General features: G+C 37.0%; 1 protein-coding gene across 2 annotated transcripts in view; it reads right to left on the bottom strand.

Annotated features, from left to right (window-relative positions):
* Positions 1-23657, bottom strand: part of Atp10d (ATPase phospholipid transporting 10D (putative)) — a 97895-nt gene that overhangs the window by 30707 nt on the left and 43531 nt on the right. For both annotated transcript variants that reach the window (XM_020158431.2, XM_074042312.1), the window contains 6 exons: positions 19528-19634; positions 19108-19239; positions 18586-18713; positions 18216-18468; positions 8610-8848; positions 1830-2018 (listed from right to left, as the gene is read on the bottom strand). In XM_020158431.2, the coding sequence (XP_020014020.2) occupies positions 1830-2018; positions 8610-8848; positions 18216-18468; positions 18586-18713; positions 19108-19239; positions 19528-19634 (1048 nt within the window). The remainder of the gene's footprint in view (positions 1-1829; positions 2019-8609; positions 8849-18215; positions 18469-18585; positions 18714-19107; positions 19240-19527; positions 19635-23657) is intronic.

The following is a 23657-nucleotide window of genomic DNA, read 5'->3' on the forward strand; positions in this document are numbered from 1 at the left end:
GGCAATGACATTGTAAATTTCTACAATCACTTAAGAAGTTTGACAGCTGATAGCAGAATATATAAAATGCTAATATTTAGCATACTTACAGCAATCTTTCCTAAAAAATGAACTTGAAATATAGAAAATCCATAATCTGTATTGTGTGTAACCTAGTAAGAGCAACTTAAGAATTATAAACAAATTAAGAATTCAATAACAAAATAGAAACATCTTTTTGAAATGGAATATTATGTTTATAAAGACCAGGGGGTAATATTGGAAAAGTTATGAAACAGTGTACAAATAACTAGCAGTACATATACTAAAAAGTATGAGAAGAGAGTATATGAAAACGTTAAAATATATCAAAAGGTTAACAGCATCATAATATGAATTTGAATTTGTATTTCTATAATACCCCTCTTAAAAGAAACCTTGGTTTCTTTTAGGTCTTTTTTTTTTTTAAATCAGTGATTAAACTGAGAATTTAATACTAATCATGGAATATCAATTAGTTAGATTCTAAAATGCTCTCATTCAGAAATATCTGGGGAATTAAAAAGCTTCTCCTACAAGTTACTAACTTTATGATAGTCTGAGAGTCTTATTCTGGTCAATTTTCAAAGTTATCCACAAATCAGAAATGAAAAGAATAAAACCTATTAATCATACATGAGGTTTCTACATGTCATATGAATTCTGATTAGCTCCTGTTCACTGCCTTTCTGGTGAGTGTTAAGGTTAGGGAGATTTTCTTTTAGGCAGTAAAATATTATATCCTTTGGTAATAAGGTAACAATATTTTATAACAAGAAAATACCAAAAAATGTCATCTGTCTATCTATCTATCTATCTATCTATCTATCTATCTATCTATCTATGAAAACATTATGTAGGAAAAATAAAAAAATTCAGTGATTTATTCTCTAACTACATAATCACTTTCCAAAGAGTAACTTCCTAGGCAAAACCTTGTAGAAATATAGTTTCTGATCAAATGCAACTTAATTGGAAATAAATTACTTTTATGTTAAAGTTGACCACCTCTGAAGTTGCCAAAAGAAAATGATGTGATGGAAAATTAAATTTTAATTGGGTTGTGCTGCAAATTGAATTTTAAGTGGTTATGTGGAAAAGCGGAGATAGTTATACACCAGGAAGCTAGCACGGCCAAGTGGTAAATCATCAACCTCGAAAACAAGTTTTTCATTTTAATTAGAAATGAATTTTCCATGAATTCTAAGCTACAACCAGGCTTTAAAAACCTAGCTTTTGTAGGAACTGCAGAATCTTTATATATTATACACATACTGGATTTTAGACAGATTGAGATAAAACTAACCCAACTGGTACATGAAAAAGGTGCATTATTGTCAACCATGATAATGAATCTGATACTTTGTATTTTATCTGATGAAGCGCATATGATCTTGGGGGTCTCAAAAGTTAAAAAGAAAGCTTCAATTTGGTAAGGAAATGAAAGAAAATTGAACATTCTCATCAGAAACCCTCTTATAGGCAAATACATAGTAAACATTGGTCCATATATCTTGGGTTCAAGTCCCACCTTCCCCTGGACAAATTCCTTAGTGTCATCTGTAAAATGGGGAATAGCAGAGTCAGGGGACCTAGCTATAGGGAGGATTAAAAATGTTAATACCAGTAAATCACTTAGACCATGGTAAGTAAAGGACCAAGAATAAGTTCTGAATAAATATCATATAACTGCCATTATCGGCTGCTGTTATTACTAATGATTACTATCATGCAACAAAACCAGTACAGATACATGTGAAACCCCACTTCCCCTTTGTGAAGAGGACCTTTGTTTGTTTTAGAGACTTTACCTTTTGTCGTGGCTGGTTAGGAGCAGAAACCACTACTGTGTTGCAAATTGCTAGTGCAATAAGGAAGTCCATGATGTACAGAGTCTCCAGAGGTGGACTCTGGATGGTGCCATCTAGTGGCGTGAAAAGCCGAGGGGCAATCTGATTAAATTTGTCCAAAAGCCTGGTGTCTGGTATCACATCGGTTTCCTGAAGATCCAATAAGACGGAGTATTGTTATCAACATCAAAAGTAATTTTCACACTAAGATCAAATGAAGCATAAACAGTAAACTTAATTTTTTTTGAAGGGATTGAGCTTTATTTTTTTCCAAACGCCTAACCAATTGTCCCAACACCATTTATTTATTTATTTTTCTTATGGGCTTGGTACTTCCTTTATTGTTTTTTTAATTAATTATTTTTAATTGCTTATACATTTATTTATATGTGTATACATTGATTGGACCATCTCTCATCCCCCACCCCACCCCAGCTTCCAGGCAGAACCTGTTCTGCCCTCTTCTCCAATTTTGTTGAAGAGAAAGCATAGGAGATAACAAGAAAGACATAGCGTTTTTGCTAGTTTGAGATAAGGATAGCTATACAGATTCATTCCTAGTATTGTTTCTATGCACTTGTGTATTAAAACCCACTTTGGTTCATGTCTACCAGACCTCTTCACTACTTCCTGGTCCCCTTTCCACAGTGGCCTCTGCCAGTATAAGATTACTTTATTTGCTCAAAGTCCAGTCCCCTTGTTGTGTTTACCCTTGATCTAATGTCCACATATGAGGGAGAGCATACGATTTTGGTCTTTTGGGCCAGGCTAACCTCACTCAGAATGATGTTCTCCAATTCCATCCATTTACCAGCGAATGATAACATTTCGTTCTTCTTCATGGCTGCATAAAATTCCATTGTGTATAGATACCACATTTTCTTAATCCATTATCAGTGGTGGGGCATCTTGGCTGTTTCCATAACTTGGCTATTGTGAATAGTGCCGCAATAAACATGGGTGTGCAGGTGCCTCTGGAGTAACCTGTGTCACAGTCTTTTGGGTGTATCCCCAAGAGTGGTATTGCTGGATCAAATGGTAGATCAATGTCTAGCTTTTTAAGTAGCCTCCACATTTTTTCCAGAGTGGTTGTACTAGTTTACATTCCCACCAGCAGTGTAAGAGGGTTCCTTTTTCCCCGCATCCTCGCCAACACCTGTTGTTGGTGGTGTTGCTAATGAGGGCTATTCTAACAGGGGTGAGGTGGAATCTTAGTGTGGTTTTAATTTGCATTTCCTTTATTGCTAGAGATGGTGAGCATTTTTTTATGTGTTTTCTGGCCATTTGAATTTCTTCTTTTGAGAAAGTTCTGTTTAGTTCACATGCCCATTTCTTTATTGGTTCATTAGTTTTGGGAGAATTTAGTTTTTTAAGTTCCCTGTATATTCTGGTTATCAGTCCTTTGTCTGATGTATAGCTGGCAAATATTTTCTCCCACTCTGTGGTTGTTCTCTTCAGTTTAGAGACCATTTCTTTTGATGAACAGAAGCTTTTTAGTTTTATGAGGTCCCATTTAGCTATGCTATCTTAGTTGCTGTGCTGCTGGGGTTTCGTTGAGAAAGTTCTTTCCTATACCTACTAACTCCAGAGTATTTCTTACTCTTTTGAAGCGAGAGCACACAAGGGAGGGGTGAGGATAGGTAAGACACCTAAAAAATTAGCTAGCATTTGTTGCCCTTAACGCAGAGAAACTAAAGCAGATACCTTAAAAGCAACTGAGGCCAATAGGAAAAGGGGACTAGGAACTAGAGAAAAGGTTAGATGAAAAAGAATTAACCTAGAAGGTAACACACACGCACAGGAAATTAATGTGAGTCAACTCCCTGTACAACTATCCTTATCTCAACCAGCAAAGCACTTGTTCCTTCTTATTATTGCTTATACTCTCTCTACAACAAAATTAGAAATAAGGGCAAAATAGTTTCTGCTGGGTATTGAGGGGATGGGGGCAGAGGGAGGGGGTGGGGTGGGTGGTAAGGGAGGGGGTGGGGGCAGGGGGGAGAAATGACCCAAGCGTTGTATGCACATACGAATAATACAACAATAAAAAAAAAGAGTACTTTATTTGCTTCTCTACAGTGGGCACATCAAACACTTTCAAAGTTTAATGTGTTTGGTATCATGCGAAGTAACAATAGGAAAACAGGCACATAAATATAAACGGACATAATTAACGGATACTACTTTGATGATTAACTTAAACTAAATAGGAAGTAGAAACATTGTCTTCCACAAAATCTAGTTGAAAGTATGTTTCTCATTTTGAAATACACAGTGTCAGACATGTATTTTATTGTGCATAGAATCCTAATGTGGCTATAGACTTACCCAACAATTGGTGAGGACCAATTCTTTTTTAAAGATGAGGTCACTATTCATATCAGATTATTTTAAGAAAATATTTTATTGCTTAATTTACTATTATTATAAAAACTTACTCATTAAAATAAAAATTATTACAAACAGGCTAACATTTAATCAACGTATCCCAGTAACATTCTATAAGACATCAGCAAGAGATTTCTGATCACTAAATATGTTTGGTAACTATGCCCTTAAAGATTCTTAGTAAAGATTTGCTCTAAGATTTGTTTCCATTATTAGGGAAACAAAATGCCCCATTTTGTTTAACACAGTGCTTCTCAGACTTACTTCAGAGTTCTAGTTTTCACAAAAGAATGCTGTAGTATAAATCTGATTATAATCCAGTAACACACAGTCAACTGCTTGAGAAATGTTTGAGCTGAGTCAAAACAGGGACTACCTGCTCAGAATCAAGGTTTTACAAAAGCACCACTGTATTGCAGAGGAGTCCTGGACACAAAGCACACTAACTGCAGGAAGTCAGAAAAGGCAATTTCAAGAAAAGTAAAATACAGCAATATGAGATACTGCATTCAGATACCATGGCTTGCATTTATGCTTTGGAGTTTGCTTGAGGGTTAGTATAGGTTTAATAAGAAATGAGCATGTAATGGTGATCAGAAAGCTTGAGTTCAGGTTTTTGCTCCATTGTATACTGACTCATGGTCTCAGGCAGTTTACCTAACCCTTTGGGCTTCATTTTCCTATTCCACATAGTGGTAAAAATAACATTTACCTCCCAGGGTGGCTGTGCAAGGAAAATGAGATGATGACTAAGATAAGACCAGTACAGTAAGGACCTGAGTAATTTAATGTTCCTTTTGCTTCTTTCACAAATGACATGCACTCATCTTAAGGCAGGATATCGCAATGAGGGTTAAGGGTGTAAAAAGTGCACATTTCCATGGTCACAAAGCATTCGTAAGTTTCTATCTAAATAAAGCAAGTACATGATGCCATGGCTGCAAGCCTATGCCATAACCATGACAACAGAAGTAATATTAAAGTTGCCAAAAGCCCCTTCCTCCGTGTGTGTGTGTGTATGTGTGTGTGTGTGTGTGTGTGTGTGTGTGACTCTGGTCAGCAAAACTATGCATATAAGAATAATCAAAATAAAGTAGGAAAAGAAGAACTCAGAAGATTTAAGGAAAGGTCCACATCAAAACAAACCACAGCTATGGAACACTCCTCCATTTTAGTTGGATTTAGCCAACTAACTGAATCCCTAGGACTAAGACAGTTGCTGAACTGAGGAGAAGGTGTAGAGTTGTCACATGCAACTTTTGATCTATATGACTATAATCCATGGATGCTTTCCTTAAGATCCAAATCTTCACTGATGCCCTGTTTACAGCATTAACATTTGCTCTTTTTCTGTGATGGACAGCTTTCTGCTGTGTCTCTGAATACGTATTAAGATGAAAACCAGGCCCAAGTTATTTTGCTTTAACTGACTCTACACCTATGTACTTCTCTACTCAGAGAGTTTCGAAGTTCTTTTAAAGTAAGGATCATATTTTACCAATTTTTGAATCCCTAACTCAATATCTGACATATGGATAAGCAATCCAAGTTTATTATTATTTACTAGTACTGAACTTTTGCTGGTCCTACATTCCCTAAGGGAAGGGATGGAGAAAAAAAAAACAGGCTAAAAGATGTTACTCTTTGGAAAATAAACACATATTAGCTCCCACAAGGTCTCAACTATGTATCTTATTAAAATTCAGAGAACATTTATAATCAGCATTAGAGCACAGAATACACAGTGCATTGTGGACAGCTTCCAGGAAGGCAGATGAAGCCTTATCTGGTTTTACAGTGGAAGTTGCACATCTTTGCCTTAATCTTGTGTGATGGCATCTGACCATTTAGAATTTTAGATTCATCCTCATGATTTATATTATGCCTTCCTACTATGTTGTAGATTTCATACTTGGGTTTCTTCTTTTCTTTTCTTCTTGATTTCAATCCAAATTAAATAAGCAAAAAACTGGTCAGGATTCCCTTTGTGCTCCTACAATGCTTGCTGAAGCTTTTCGATGGCTTTAATGTAGATATTAAATTTGTTTTAAAACTCAGAGTGATAGGAATGCACTTTAACTGTTTATGTAAACCCCCCAAATACCCATGATTTAATAATGGACAAAGATACCTAAAGGTGGGGCAAGGTTGACCAAGCAGCATTAAGACGGTCCTCTAGTTTAACCTGTACCCAAGGTTTTTATGTCATTTCCTATTGCCACCCCACACCAGTTTTAGGGACATGTTGACCTACTTCAGCAACTTTGGCCTAAGTGTGGACCCAAATGCCCTTTTGATTCATAAACACTATACACCTGAAGGAAAAAGATAAAGACCAAGACACTGACTTCACGGGACAGCTCTCCCATGATCCACCAACTATGAGTGCTCACATTTGCCCTGTGCTCTCTGGTCCATATGCTGTCTCTTACTTTCTGCTCTGTGAACCTCTACACGTGACTTTAATCCCAACTCACATTTTCTCTTTGTTGTCCCTAATTGTCAATCACTCCCTTCTCTGTACCCTTACTACCCTTTGCATGAATTATTACCATATCTTTCAAAAAGGACTATGATTCTTTTTTTTTTTGTATGTCTACCTGTTATACCTAGCACAAATTTGAATACTGGAAGTGATGTCTTACTAATTTTATATCCTAGTGCCCAGTATTATGCTATGTCTTCCACTAATTGATTAAGGAAGTCACTCATCCCATAAATAAATTGTGTATTTGTTGATAAATGTGCCAAGCACATCTCAAGGAAAGAGGGTCACATAGGACAGATAGGATTCTGGTATGTATGGAACTCAGATTCTACATGGGGAAAATAAGGGAGATAGGAGATCCAAAACTATTCCACAAATAAATAAATGAGATGCTTCTAGATTAAGACAGAGAGAGAGTAGGAGGAACAGATGGAATGTATTTGGGATTAGGTGGTAGGGAAGCCTCACTGAAGAAGTAACATCTGAGTCAAGACCTCAGTGACAAGAAGGAGACAGTCATCCAAATGCCTAGGAGAAGAACATCCCAGGCAGAACAAAGATCACACTTATTCAATGAGAAGTGCTAGAAGATGGAAAAAGCATAAACACATTGGCTTATAAAGTAAGGTTTCTAATTCTAGATAGGTAATATGAAACCCAGAGCACTTGTTTGTTCTAATAACAGGGTAAGGTTTGATCTAGAAATGTGAGGAGGTTAAGGCACAGACTCACTTGGCTACTAGTACTATGCTACACCCAAGTAAATGTGAGTCACTTTGTGCTTAGTTTTGGATGAGTAAAAAATGTAAAAATTCAGTAGAGAGATAAATGAAAAATAAAAGATAAAAAATTTCTGACATAGTCTTGAATGAACAGAAATAGCTGTGTGTATTCCTTCCATATTTCTTTGTGAAATTTGGAGAAAAATTAGGTCTAGATGTTTGAAACAGCTTGCCATATGGCAAAGATAGATTGTATCACGTATTGTATCCTCAGTGCCACAGAAATGAACTGGACAGTTGCTGCAACTGCAGGCTCAACTAACTGCATTTGTTGGCAAGTTTGCAAAGAGCCAAGAGTTCTACCTCAAGGTCTTCTTTAAGACTCCTTCAATGTAGCAACACAAGGCTTCCCCAAAGTTGATTTATTCTTGTAATGTCAACTAATTTGGAGTTGTTGTTTCCTGCCTGGGCAATCTCCATCTTGGTAAAACACAAATGTTAATGAAGTGTGAAAATTTTATAGAAGTAATTTTAAGTACAGTAAAACTTTTTATTTCTAATTCATTTGCACAAGCATCTTTACTGTTTTAAATGTAGTAAAATGGGTTTGTTAATGGGAATAACTAGTGTCAGTTCCTAAAACTTCCTACTGGGCCTCAAATACACATCCTGTTGTGCTCTAAAAATGGGTATGAAATGAGAAAGGGGACCTGCCTCGGTGAAATATGGAGGAAGATTACAGAGTTATAAATAGTTCTTTAAGGACACCAAAAAGCCTGCAAATTTACCTATCAATTACCTATATTTACCTCTCTCTGAGATAACTCCAATAACTTTGTTGGTTCTGAAAGTGAGCCATGATCCTTAAATCAAGGCAAGCCTTTTCAGGTTCAGACATGATAGCCCTGATAAGAATTATATTTTTTATAAATGGCACCTGACTTTTCAGCATTGGGTTTTCAAAAATTAGAAAATTGTGGTATTGTTTGTTTATACTTATTGTGTGTCACAAACATGCTGAACTGTAATTATGCGATCTCTTCTCTGACAGAAGACAGTATTATTTGACTCTATTGCAACTGAATGTGTTCTTTCATTACACATGGTGGATGTGCAAGATTCTGGACATGCATTCATACTTACGATGGGGCTACTGAAAGCAGCCTGTCTAGAATGAGGCACTTCACTGGCTCCTTCTCCACTTCCTATTGCAAAAGTGCTTCCAGAAAGCTGATTTGAGGGCTTGCTCCCCAAAGGTCCATTGTGAACTGTCCTGCAGCTGTGGGCTCTTGGTTTCGCCATATTGCTGAGGGATCCACTCAGAGTATCTGCACAATCCTCATCTTCAGAGACAGTTTCCTGATAGGACTCTAGCCTTTTGGCTGAAGGATAAAAGTCACACTTAGTCACCATCTGAGAGGAACAACTTACAAGTTGAATATGTCTGGCAGTTACTTAAATAGCCATTTCACACCATCTTCTTTTTCCTCTTTCAAATCTGGCCTCCAAATCCCCATTTGTATTCTTAGTTAATGCATTTACCCCATGTCTTGAGAAACTAGGTACAATCAGATGGAACACCCTTCTTTATCCAGCATCAAATCTAACACCTTATCTGCATCTCCATACTCTTTGCTTTCTGTCCTACTACTATGGAGAAAACATTTCTCCTTATTTCAAATGCCAATCCCCCTATTTGTGATCTGAGTTCTGCCCTCTGGATTCCTCAATGACTTCATCTTTGAATTCTTCCTCTTCCACTTATACCAATCTCTTCTCAACCAATTTTAGGACTTTCTGCCCACATCTCTCCACTGATACTAGTCTTGTCAAGGTCACCAATAAACTCCATGTTACCAAGTTCAATGACCATATATATCTGTCCTTATCTCATTTGAACATTTAGTAATATTGAACAGTTGACCATTCTTTCTTTCTTTAAATGTTCCTTTTGGCTTCTCTGACACCAAACTTCTCTGTCTTCCCTCCTACCTCAATGGTTGTTCCTGCTTAGTTTCTCCACCTATCCTTCTTCTTGTTCTCTGTTACCGGAGAGTATCAAGAGCCACTTCCCTTCCCCACTTACATATTCTTCTTTGGTGATCTCATCTGGTGCCTTCTTTGAAACAGTATGTTTGTACATATAACCTTAAAACCTGTGTCTTCAACTCTGACCTCTCACTGGAATCTGGGCTCATGTATTCAACTCTCTACTTGACACCGCCACTTAGATGACTACAAGGCTCTTCCAACACATACCTGCATGGCTCACTCCCTTCCCTTTTTTAGGTTTCGTGTCAAGCACCCTTGTCTGTAAAGACTTCCCAGGTTAGATCACATTATTTATTATAGATGCTACTCCAGAACTTATCATTATCTAAACTCTTTATTTTTGAATCATCCAGTAGAATATAAACTTCAATAAAGGCAGATACTTTTTTTGTTTTTAAATATAATTCTCTTACAGTCCAAAGTAGTGACTGCTAGGTACTCAATAAATACTTGTTGAATAAATAAACAATAGTAATCTTAAATTTAACATGGTTAGAACAGCATTCTTTCCTTCTTTCTCCTCAACCTTTTCTCTGGTCGTTCCCATCTTTATGAATGGCACTAAACAATCTATCTAGTTACTCAAGACAAAAATCTAGAATTCTACTTGATTCCTCTCTTCTTCCGCACATACAGAATACCACCAACACCTTCCACTATACATATCCAAAATATATCCTGACTATCTAGGCTTTTTTTTTCCATTTCCATTACCTTAATCCAAGTCATCATTTTCTCTCCACTGGGCTAGTGAAATAGCATCATAGCTTTGTCTGTTTGCCCTTTGCAATGTATTCCTCAAATAGTAGCTAGAGGTATCTGCCTAAAAGATATTGTTGATCAGATCACTTCTTGCATAAAACCCTCCAGTTGCTTCACAATTCCCTTAGAAAATCTGGCATCAAAATAATCTGACCTCTCTACTTTCTTGCCCTTTTTTCTCCTATATTCCCACTGGAATTTAACTCACTGGCCTTCTTTCTTTACTTTGAAAATTTACAAGCTAAAGGTCACATGTTTTCTCTCATATGTTGGAGATAGACACAATACAAATATAAGCAATATTATGAAAAAACAGGTTATGCTAAGGGGAGGTCACTAACAGGAGAGGGAGGGTAAAAGAAGGAAGTTAAGAAGGTGAGTATGCTTGATGCATTTTCTATACAAGAATGAATACAGAATTTTTAAAACTGCTGAAATCACCATTAGAAGGGGCCTAAGAAAGGAGAAAAATAGAGGGCATGAACCTGTTTGAGTTATAATACATATATACATGGAAATGTCACAAGGAAACTTTCTATAGAGCTATCTTAAACAAACAAAAATATCTTTTTCCAAAAAATGGAGAAAAGGAAGGTAAAATAGGTCCTATTTAGGGGCTGGTACCAGTGGGAGGGGGGAGGATATAAGGAAAGGGTGAAGGAAGTTAAATGTAGCGGAAATATTATGTATTCATGTATGAAAATGGAAAAATGAGACATGTTGAAACTATTCCAGGAAAGAGGGAAGGGGGAGATAAAGTAGAATGATGAAGGGGTGAATTCAACTATGATATATTATAAGAACTTTTGCAAAAATAACAGTGCAACCCCAGTAAAACAATAATGTAGTAAAAAAGAAAAAGAAAAGTAAATTTACAAGCTCACTACAACCTCGGGGTCTCTAAAACAGTTGCTTGAGCTGTGTCCTTGAATTTCAAGATTATGTCATTCAGCTCATCTCAAGTGTTCCACTTACAGAGGTCTTTGCATGGCCACCTAACACAAAGTAACCATCCAATCCCTCTATATGATACCATCCTACTTTAATTCTTTGTAAAGTCCTGATCACTACTTAATCTTTTCCTTGATTTAAAAATGGATGTTTGTGATGATTTTCTTCAATAGGAGCTTGAAGAGTATATTTGTGTGAGTAAGAACCTTGTCTGTCTTGCTTATTTTAATAACCAGTATCTGGAATACAGAGTTGACAATAACTGTGCTTACTGGGTTGCTGATAATCTATTCAAAGCCTAGTTACTGAATAAAGTATGGCTCTGGCCAAGTTATTTGATAAAACAAGTATGTTCTCACATTCTACTTCTTATACTAATTTTCCATATTTCTTAAGGGCAAGAAAAGGCTAAGAGGCAATATTAGGATCCTCAGTTCTAGTATCAACTCTTCCAAATACTAAGTGACTTTCAACAAAACACTCACTCTTTCTGGTCCTCTGTTTTCAAAATCAAACATTTTAGAAAGTACAATTTAGGTTCAGGGACTCTAGGCTCCCTTCAAATTCCGTAATTCTCATCATATTTTCTGCCTAAATAATAAAGAATGTATCCTTATGTGATCTTTTAGCTTCAAAACAGATCCACCAATTGTGTCTTTCCAAAGGTTCTGACCTCCTCCATTCTTACTATGCCCTTATTTTGAATACCCATTCTTACCGACCCCCCAGTTCAGGGAATTAAACCTAAGATTTTGAATATAGCTCTACCACTCAGCTATATACTCAGTCCTTACTTTTGTCTTTTCTACTAACAAATTCTAAACATCTTCAAAGGCTTGATTCAAATGCAAGACCTTCAGTGAAGACCTTTGTAACTGTATCATTTCTCATTCACATCACTCATGGGACATGTATAGCCTTCATGGGCTGAATGCTGCCATACAGCAGACATTTGTTTCATTCAATCATTATGACATTACTCTGAGTACTTATTATTGATATCACCATTTTAGAAAGAAAGAAACAAACTTAAATAATTTGTCCTACCTCACAAAAGTGGTGCAGATTAGTCTTACAACCAGGTCAACAGGACTCCACAGCCAGTCCTCTGAGTCTTAATGCTATACTGTCCTGTACCATTTCTAAGTATAACCATGCATGTTAGCCTGGGCCAATTTTAACACATGGACAATCTCCCTTGATTTTTACATGGCTAATCTCCCCTGTCTGATTTCAATAAATCCATGTTTTGTAGCTTAAATAAATATTTATTTAATGAATAAATAGATATGTGAATGAAATATCTCTAGCATTAAGGGAAAGTTGTGGAGGAGGGACTTACACTTATTAAGATTTTTCTATCAGGAATCTGGCTAGGTCATATTTATTCATGCATTTGCATATATATGTATGTATATATGTATACATATCTTCAAAGTAATGTCATCAGGTAGGCATTATCACTGCTTCCCTCTTGTAGCTGAGAAAATTAAGACCCATAGAGATTAAGAACTTCAACATGGCTAAACACCAACTGGAAGTAGAGCTGGGATTTGAATTTAGGCCTTCCTGATTCTAAGGCCAGTATGTGTGTCCACTACACCATAGCTCCTTAGCTTTTACTTGTATATTTCAGGGTTGCTCAATGTTTCTTGATATGGAGTAGATTTTTCTGCGGGGGACTTTTGGAATGGCTGTACACACTTTGGTTGTTATAAATGGGGGAGGGATGCTACTGGCGTTCTTTGGGTAGAGGCCAAGGATATGTCTAAACACCTTGCAATACACAGGGCAGCCCCCAAAACAAAGAACAATCCAGTCCCAATAATAAGGGTGAGAACCATGAGTCCTTAAGCAACTTATTGATGATGTAATGCCATTGCAAACATAAACAGAATATTCAAAATCTACATAAATGAAGACAATAGCCATCGATAACACAACTTCTCTTAGCCATCACTAGGGAAATCAACCACCACACCATTGTGTATTGAGTACAATGCCAGGTGGCTCAGCTATTATTGTAGGACAACATTTCTCAACAAGTAGAACTGCAAGAGTAGAACCAAGAAGACAAAGACTGACTCAACCTTTAATCATTTTGTGGAAAGCTGTGAGAAATATATTAGCCGTGAAAGTTACAAAATGATTCAGAAAACAGAGCACTGCAGCTGTATTCCAGACTCAGTGAAAATTTTACAAAAGCCAAGGTTTATAATCACATTGATAATCAAAACATCCGAAGGCAATGAAGACTTTCAATACTTCTCTTAAGGCAGATTCTAATTAGTCCTATGAATGCCTGAAAGTGAGCCAGGATTTCTTTCTGACTCCCAAGAGGAAACAAAATGTATGTAATATTTTCTGTATCTAAAGGTATATCCTGGGTTAGGTATCAAATGATCTATTTTATTTCTTTTCCTAATTAATTTCTAATCTGTTTTCTTTTCCCATTCCCTCCTGAAATATCCCAAAACCTATTCATGGTCTATTGCTTGAATTGACTGGATGTCCAGAAGAAGTGGACCTGACACAGTTCCTTGAATGGCCCCAAAGAGGTCACAAACACCACACTGAAATGAGCTTCCTTCAACTGTATCATCTGTATATCCTCCATTGAACCTTCCCCTAAGAACTAACTTTCCAAACATCTCCAGCATTCCAACTTTCACTTACCTAGAAACAGCACACTCAGCTGGATGCCAGTGGCTCATGTCTGTAGTCCTAGCCATACAGGAGGCCAGAAGAGCAGAAGGATTGAGGTTCGAAGCCAGCCCAGGCAAATAATTTGTGAGACCCTTTCTTGAAAAAGTCCATCACAAAAAAGGGCTGGTGGACTGGCTCAAGGTACAAGCCCTGAGTACCACAAAAATCCAAACCAAAACAACAAAAAAACCCCAGCACATTCAGCTAAGCTTCTTCCAATCACATCATCTACATATTATTGATACCCAAGGTTCTTGTTCTAAACTAATTCTCCATTCACTTCCAGCATTCCAAGGAGATCTGAAATCCTGCCTTCAAAATATCTAACCTTTATCTGTGCAAAATCCACCTTCAAAATTGACTGCCTGAAAAATTAAAGCAGTATGCAAAATATTGACTTTAATCTTACAATTAACATAGTGAATTTATATTTACATATCTGCCTACCACATTGGACTATGAGCTCCTTAAGAGAAAGACCTATTTCTTATTTTAGCAACTGTAATTACAAAAATAAGAATAGTAGCTAGTACTTAAGGGGAACTCATTCTGTGCCCTGCTCTGTTCCTGGTGCCTTTCCATAAATTATCTTGTTCCATCTCCTTAACCCTCAATGAAGTGGATGACTATCATTGATCCTTTTTTATTAGTGTATGTTAATTGTAAACAGAGGTTTCATTGTGATGTTTCTATGCATGCATACCAGGTACTTTGATCAAATTAACCCCCTCGAGCACTCTTTCTTATCTCCCTTTCTCCCTTTTAAAAGCAATTTTAATGGGTTTCATTATTTTATTTTCACACATGTGTATGAAGTACTTTGCTCATGTTCACCTTCCCTTTACTCTCTCCTTTTACCCTCCCTCCTCCTACTGGTTCCTACCCCAAAACAGTCCTTACTTTATATTCCTGTCATTAATTTTTTAAGGTCTAGATTCCACATATGAGAGAAAACGTGGATGAATAATAAAGAAAATGTGGTACACACAAAATGGAGTATTATTCAGTCATAAAAAATAATTAAACAATGTCATTTGCAACAAAAAAAAGATGGAACGAGAGATCATAATTGATCCTTTTTTAAAATTAAGGCTTAAAGAAATTAGACAGCCTGCCCAGAGTCACACAGTTTACAGGTAATGGAAATGGGATTCAGGCTCAGGAGGCATGACTCCAAAATCCTTATTCTTGGAAAGTGCTCAAGCTGCTCTGTGTATGACAGACTCACAAATTGCGCATCATAAATGCAGTTCCAGACAATTACAAATTGAGGGGCATTCTACAAAATCCCAGAATAGTATCCCTCAAAACTGTTCCCTGAATCAAAAAGAAGGGAAACCTGAGAAACATGCCTGCTGTTGTTGGCATCTTGAATGTAATCCTGGAATCAAACAGTGTGCTAAAATGCTAATGAGCATCCACTGTTTGAAGGGAGTCATTGGTGGCTTTTAAATTTTCATCTCTTGAGTTTTCTGAATTTTCTATATTACTTTTATAATAAACTACTATAAAGAAGAGAAAATATATTGTATTTACACACCTTGTAAATATGATGGGATTTCACAGCTGCTTGATTGAATTAAGCTCTATGGCAAAGGCAGAGGGGTTTTACAGATACCCTGAAGGACCTAATTAATCCAGTGTCAATTAATCTAGAAGATTGTGTTAAATGAACCCACCCTCATCAAGCTAGCCTTGTAAAGAAACGACTTAAGATTTCCCTGAAGTCAGATCCAAAGTGAGACAGTCCACTGCTAGTCTTGCAGAAGCAAATTGCTATGCTGAGGAGACAGCACGTGGCAGGAAATGGTGGGTAACCTCTGGGAGCTGTGAACAGTTCTTGCATGACAGCCAGCAAAAAAGCAGGAACCTGTAGTCCTACAACCTCAAGACACTGACTCTGCCAGATACCAGTGCTCTAAGAAGAGGACAAGATCAGATCACAGCCTCAGCTGACACCTGGATTCTTCAGCCTGTTGAGAGACCCTGAGTACTTGTCTGTATCCTAGCTCCTGACCCAGAAAAACCACAACAAGGTATACCGTGTTTGTCCCACTTTAATCAGCTAAGTTTTGGTGATTTGTTATGCAGAAATAGAGAATGCAGTGATAAATGGTAAAACATATTTGCCCGTGTTAAGAAGAAAAGGGTAACATAACATTAAGGTTGATATTTCAAATTATTTAACAACTGGTTCAAAAACAGTGTGAAAAGGAAAATGAATGCTGTCCACAAACAGCCTAGACTGGGGTTTACAAGCCAACATCAACTCTGCTCTTAATAGAGAAAACTCTCCTATGGGTTACTAAGGATAAGGAGAGCTTATTTTAAAAACAGGAACAGAGCACAGGAAACTGAAATGACCAATAAATATAAAATGTTAAGCATCTCATTATTTATCAGAGACAAACTAAGACAATGAAGTGTTAACCTTATCTATAAAAACATGCACATTAAAAGTATAATTTATCCCACTATCATTGGGTACCAAAAGCAGGCATTATTTTTTCTGGGTTGTGGGAACATAAATTATCTATCTGTCTGTCTGTCTATCTATCTATCTATCTATCTATCTATCTATCTATCTGTACCAGGAATGAATACTGCATCCTGAATTTTCTTTTATTTATCTATTATAATTTTTAATCATGTTTGTCTATCTTGTTGCACTTAACTCTGAGCTACATGAAATCATGGATTCATACCATATACTACGAGGTCAAAAATATTTGTTGAATGAACGAGTAATGTTTACTTCAGATACTCTTAGAAAGTACAGGATGAACATCCCTAATCTGAAATCCAAAATTCAAATTGCTCCAAAATCTGAAAATTTTGAGCATTAATATGACACCACAAGGAGAAAATTTCATACCATGAAACTTGGTGTCATATACAAAATTATTAAGAATATTGTATAAATTTGCTTTCAGGCTATGTGTATAAGATACACAGAAAAAAATAAAAGAATTTCATGTTTAGAATTGTGTCCCATTCCCAAGATAGCTCACTAATTATCTCCCCTGCCAAATCTGAAATACTTCTGATTCCAAACATTTTAGATAAAGGATACCCAACCTATGACAGCTAAAAATGTGGCCACCACTAAGCACAACAAACTAGGCTTGGCCACATACAGTAGAAGATTATGCTCTTCATATTGTTATGAATTGACTTAGAAAAAAATCCTTAAGACTTTGTTGAGTAAAGGAAATAAAATGCAAGATAGTACTACAATATGCTCTAACTCATAACAGGGGAAATATGTAAACACATGTTCACATATAGGGAAGCATGCATAAAGAAATGGATTATCATGTATGATCACCAGTTGTTAATGGTGGTTGACCTCTTGAGTAGGGCTTTTAATTAATTTTGAAAATTTGCTTCTCTGAATCATCTTCACAGGAGCACATCTTACTTTATAAAGAACAAATTCAATGAAGTGCAATTCTTCAAAGAACACTTGGAATTTTAAATTTTACTTCCTTCAAGGCAGAAGTTCAGCTCATCTTACTAATTCTTAAATTATTTGTTTTTAATCATGAATCAGTGGCTATCTAGAAGCAAACTGATGAGATAAGAGGAAGCTAGAGTCCTTTTAGAATTGTTTTCAAAATATTTTACAGTGACTTAGTCCAGTTTCATTAGGCCCTTGAATATATCTACATTGCAATGTCATTGTTACCTCCCCAATTCCTACCTTCTACAGCCACTAGGAATTTACTTTACTTTTAAAGAATCCATGGCCACAGACTCCTTGACTTTCACATACTTTTTTTATTCTGTCAAGCACATATTTATATTAGACTAACCAATGATAATACAGAGCAGTACAATGATACAAGTACTATATGATACAATACTAAATGCTACAAACACTGTAAATTTGTAAAAATATAAATGTGAATATGGTACAAACATTAAATTGTATGATACAAATACTGTATGACAGAAATATTAAATTATACCAAATGATACAAATAAAAGATACAGTGATAAACAAAACAGACTGAGTATCTGTGCCATTGTATCATGTAGTATCTGTTTATCATTTACTGTTTGCAGCATTGTATCAATTAGTAGCATGTCACTTAGTGTCTGAAAAATTTTAACCCCATTTAGATGAATCTTCATCCATTTAGATGAATGAAGGACCCAATATTTTAATTATAGCACTTCCATGCCAGAATTATCAGGCATTTAAGTGGTTGCAAAAAAAAATAATAATAATAAGGCAAATTTTGCAGGTGGCTTTTGCAGAAACCCAACACTCACCATTTTCTTCATGGCAATAATCAAATCCTGCCACAGTGCACCTTCGAAAAACCATCTTATTCTCAGTGAGGGTCCCTGTCTTATCAGAAAAGAGGTACTGAATCTGCCCAAGATCCTCAGCAATGTTCAGGGCTCGGCACTGAACAGTGGAATCCGTTTTCTCATTGTAGAAGTCCATGTCACTTTGAATGAAATATATCTGGCCAAGCTTCACAATTTCAATAGACACATAGAGAGAAATAGGAATCAAGACCTAAAAAGAAATAATTTAAAAAATGTGAAAGTAGATTAGAGAAAGTGAATACAGTGGAATGTAGCTGAATAAGGAGCAAAGAGCTTAAAATTCCATGATAAGCTTGAAGGAAATTACCTGTAACAGAATGATCATGGTCCAAAACATATAGAATCCTGCCAACACTGGTGATATGACATGTCCATCAAGATCAGGGATATTAAAAAACAGCACATTTTCATATTTGCTCAACCAGATCCCATGACCTTCCAAAAAACATACAAACAGTAAAAGAATACTATATGCATATTAAACATGCAAATGCAGAACTTTATTCCTCAAGAAGGAGGGGGGAGAACAGTCATTGTTGTTGAATACCAATTACTTGTTTTGGAAACAGGTTCAAATTCAAAGTTCTCTCTCTCTCTCTCAGCCCCTTCCCAACTTCCTTCACAACTCTGGCAAAGTGTAAGTAGGCAAAGTCAACATTTATGTTTTCCTGGCTAAAGGATAAAAGAGATAAGGACACAGGAAAAAAATATTGACAAATAAAATCTTCCTTTACAGAAGCCCAACATTCATATACAGCATTTTGAAGGAAAAAAAAAAACCCTCAGTATCTTGGTGAAAGATATTAGCAAATAATCAGATTTCACCTACCCAATGCACCAGTTAGACACATGACAAGCAGAAGCAGGACACACCAGAGGACATCTGTATTTGCTCTTCTTTCCAATTTACTGCGTTTGTATCGTGGCCCACTGTTGTTCAGCATTGCTTTGGTTTCATGGCCTATGTAGGAAACAGAATGTCAAAAAAATGTACAAATTAAAACGAGGTAGCAAATGTCACATTCAAAAAATATCTCTGGCAGATAAATTAATAAAACATAGTTACATAATGTATTTTGTTAGTTTAGTCTGCTTTTGTGACCCACTAGAAAAACCAATACCAATGATTAAATTTATAAAGACAAAGTTTACTTTCTGCTTCTGTGGACTGCATTTTGAGTAAATGAAAAATGTTAACTTGAAGAATAGCACAGAGGAAACGAAGATGAAAAATAGAAGTATAACCAACCTGCATAAACCACAATGCCCACAACAGCCTCTGTGTTTCTAATGGTGCATCCTCTAAGCAGTAAGTTTTCTTTACTGAGTCCCACACGTTCTTTGTTGGCATGTTCTCTATAGCAAAGACAGTGTACATATTTATTTTTGAATGGCAAACATGGTGATGCAAAACATAAAAATCATGATCCTTCAGTGTTCTTGACTCTGTTAAGTTAGGCAGGTTACAGGAAAGTTTTCAAGTCTCTAACCCATTTGCCTTTGTTATCTTAGCAAAAGGAAAAGCAGAAACAAGTTTCTAACGCTTACTGTTTTCTAGTGGTCATTGTTTGTCAACTCCTATTTCTACAAGGACTCAAAAGTATTCCAAATAAGAAGCACACTCTTCTGGTACACATTGTATTGAGAGTAACTTAACAGTTGGTAGAGAAAAATTCTTAATAGTATTAAAAAATTACCATTTTCAACTTGGTTAAAAACAAGACTCATTCTAAGCAATGATAACTGATGGCTGCTTAAACCATTAGGTGAAAGGCTGATAGGGAACTTACAATGAAAGGATAAAGCTAGCAGTACCAATCTGATAATGGGATGAGAGAATCATTATAGGCCTTCTGATCTATGCGAAAGAAGTCGTGGCCCCACCAGCCTCTACCAGGACATTTCAACTTAAGTTCTGTGACCACAGAGGATGTATGAAGCCTCTAAAATTATAGGGCAATATTTGTGGTGTGTGTGTGTGTGTGTGTGTGTGTGTGTGTGTGTGTGTGTGTATGGTGTATGCACACATCTACATTTGCTATTTTCTAGGGAAACAATCCTTTCCTTTCAACAGATTCTGAATGTGTCCCTGGATGGCTGATAGAAAAGAAGAGGTCCAGAGAAACATGTTAAACATCACTGTAAGGATGCAGTCCACTAAATCCAAAATGTGGTAAATTCTTCAGGCAAAATAATCTGGCTTATTCAAGAAATGAATATCTTAGGGGAAAAAGGAGGGGAGTGGGAGTTGAACTTAAAAAGGAGACATCAGCTCACTCCAGAATGATGTAAATTCTATAACACAAGTGATTCAACTTCTTGGAAGAGGAAATTTAGAAACATCAGCCAAATGCAATAGTAGACCTTGTTTTGATCCTGTCTTAAATAAGACAACTGTTTTTTTTAAAAAAACATTTCTTAGTCAATTGGAGAAATTGAACAAAGTCCTGGAATTAGATGAAATTAAGGAATAGTTCTTATTTCCCTTAGGTGTGATCATGGTCTTATGGTTATTTTATTTTTTTTAATGTCTTTATCTACTATGGATACAAAGTGAAGAATTCACAGTGGAATTATGTGAACTGGGATAAGGAAGGAATTAGGAAGACAGTTGAAAGAAGCTGGCAAGACCATGAAATGAGTAAGGCTGGGTGATAGCTCATTTTTCACATTCAAAAAATTTTTAAACAAATGGTTTAAAAATTATCAAAGTAAGTACTTAATTAAACTACTATAGTGACAAAAATGCAGAGAAAAATTACCAGAATATTTAAACAAACAAAAAGTAGTATTTTTCACACATTTTGAAAGTGTCCTTTCAGTTTCAGCATTAAAATCTGATGGTTTTCTAAGCAATAAACTTCAGTCTGTAAGTTGTTGCTTCTTTCTTACATATATAAAAATTGTCAATAAATCTGCTATTCTTGCCATCTGGAATAAGGAAAGAGGAAAGGAAAAGGGAAGGGGATGGGTAGGAGAGGGGAGAGAGGAAGGAAAGAGAAGGGAAGGGAAAAAGGAAATGAAAGAAAAGGGGAAAGGGAAAGGGAGAGGAGAGGAGAATAGAGAAAAGAAGAGGGGAGGGGAAGAGAGGAGAGGGAATGGAAAAAAAAGAAAAGAAAAAACCCTGCAAAGAAAGAGGAAAGTACATTTGCCATTTTACTACCATATTTTGTGAACGCTTTCTTCTAACAGGTATCTGTTTACATTCTTCCACATACACAAGCTCCTATACAAAGAGATGCTTGGAGACAGAAGCACCTGTGAGTTTAACCTAATTCAGCCCTCTAGCTTTAGAGGTAAAGAAACTAAGTCTCAGCATTCACACCTGCACACAGCATGTCCAGCCAATCCTCATCAATGTGGCATTTTCCCTTAAAGTCCTTTAATAACACATTTAACACATGAAAAAATCATTTCTAAAGTTCCTTAGTAAGTGCCACTTTCCCCACAGGAGTCTTATTTTTTCATGATTAAATCACTCTATGTATGGGCACCAATAGGAAGTATATCAGTTTTACCTGAGAGTAAGAGGATAAGAGGTGTCATCTAGACAATGAACTTGAGTGTCTCAGTTTGTGATAACCTTTCTCCACTAGTTGCCTTTGCATTGTTGTTAAAAAACAAAAACAAAAACAAAACAAGGGCAGATAACAAGATGGCGGCTAGAGGTAGGAAGCAGAAAGCGACCCTCCTATAGTGAAATCTTGGAGAGACGCTGGAGACACACTTTGCAGGCATAATCACCGAGAAAAGGCATAACTTTGACTCCTCCACACCTCCAGCCGGCGCAGAGAATCTCCACTTCACGTTAAATGGAGAACCGAGGAGGCCCCCGGGGCCGCCAGTGGCCGGCGCCCATACGGCTTGGAAGACGCAGACCAGGTGAGCTTCGCGGTACCGCGGTTCCCCACAGACAAGCCTGGGCCAGAGCAGCATAGCCCCCTGGACAGACTGACCTCCACCCGGGGAAAAAAGAGAAACTGAGTACTAAGCAATAAGAACAGTCAAGACACGCTGGAAAGAGGGTGGGGCGCCCTTGGCGCTGAAGATTGGGGGAAGGGAATCCTTCCCGGGACTGTAAATAAACGAGCCGGGCGGGCCGGAGAGGCTCTGGCGGGAGCGGGGCGCGCCCAGCAACCAGGAGCCGGGACGCTTGTGAGAGGAGGGAAGACCCACTTCCCACGTGAACTGTAAATAAACACGCAGGCCTGACAACGCGGGGCAGTGTCACCTTTCCCAGTGCTTGGAAAGGGGAAAGCCTGTGGCAGAGGCCCCCCCCCCCCACAGGAGAACTCTGAGCAAACAAAGCCTGTGGGACCAGGTGAGTGCTAAGCTCACCCCAGAGATCTGCATAAATAACGCCCTCAGCTACAGGCGGAGAGCAGCAGGCAGGCAAGCCACAGTTGCAGATACCACTCTCAGAACTGTCTCCAGACGCTTTTTTTTCTTTTTCTCCCTACCTTTGATGAGAGAACAACCGAATTACACCTGCAAGCCGAAAAACTTACTGAAACTGTATTGCATTTGAACTTGGGACACTTGGTGGGGCTTTTGTGTGTGTGTGTGTGTGTGTGTGTGTGTGTGTGTGTGTGTGTGTGAGAGTGTGTAGTTTTGTTCTACTTTATGCATCCCCTTTGATGAGACAACTACAGAACAACATCTGAGGCACCAATTCCAGGACTGGAGATTGAGACAGACACCCAAATTATTAAGACTGAAACTGCATTGCATATAAACTTGGAAGTTTTTTGATATATTTTTTTAATTTTCTATTTTCTATTTTCCATTTTATTTTAATTCATTTTTATATATAGATATTTCTTTCATTTACTTATTTTTTATTTTTTTATCTTTGATTTTCAATCCTCTCTCTGTCTCTCTAATGTCTGTTCAGCTTACTGTCGATTAGTACACTAACACTCCCTGTTTATACCTTTGAAACTCTCTTGTCTGATACCTTGTTCTGCTTTCTCCCTCTTGTCTGTATATTTGTTTTCCCCTTTTCTTTAACTTCTTGCTTTCCATCTCAGCTCACTCTTCCATTCTAAATATTACCATTGTTATTATTACAAGCTAGAAAATACTTAATTACACACAGTACAGGGACAGTAACAACACCAAGGACAATGACGGGAAGACAGAAAAAACAGGGAAACCAGTTTCCCCACAGCAAAAAATTAGTACAGGAAACAGAGGGGAATGAAGAGAACAGAAACTCAGATCCAGACTCCAACAAAATGAAGATAAACTATGCCAAAGGACCCAATGAAGCCCACAAGAATAATTTAAAAGAAGACATACTACAAGTACTCAATGAGAATTTTATAGAGATGATACTGGATAGGGTCAACCAAAATGTATAGGAGACACTCAAGAAAT

This window comes from Castor canadensis, chromosome 9 (genome assembly GCF_047511655.1).
Source record: "Castor canadensis chromosome 9, mCasCan1.hap1v2, whole genome shotgun sequence".
Lineage (NCBI taxonomy): Eukaryota > Metazoa > Chordata > Mammalia > Rodentia > Castoridae > Castor > Castor canadensis.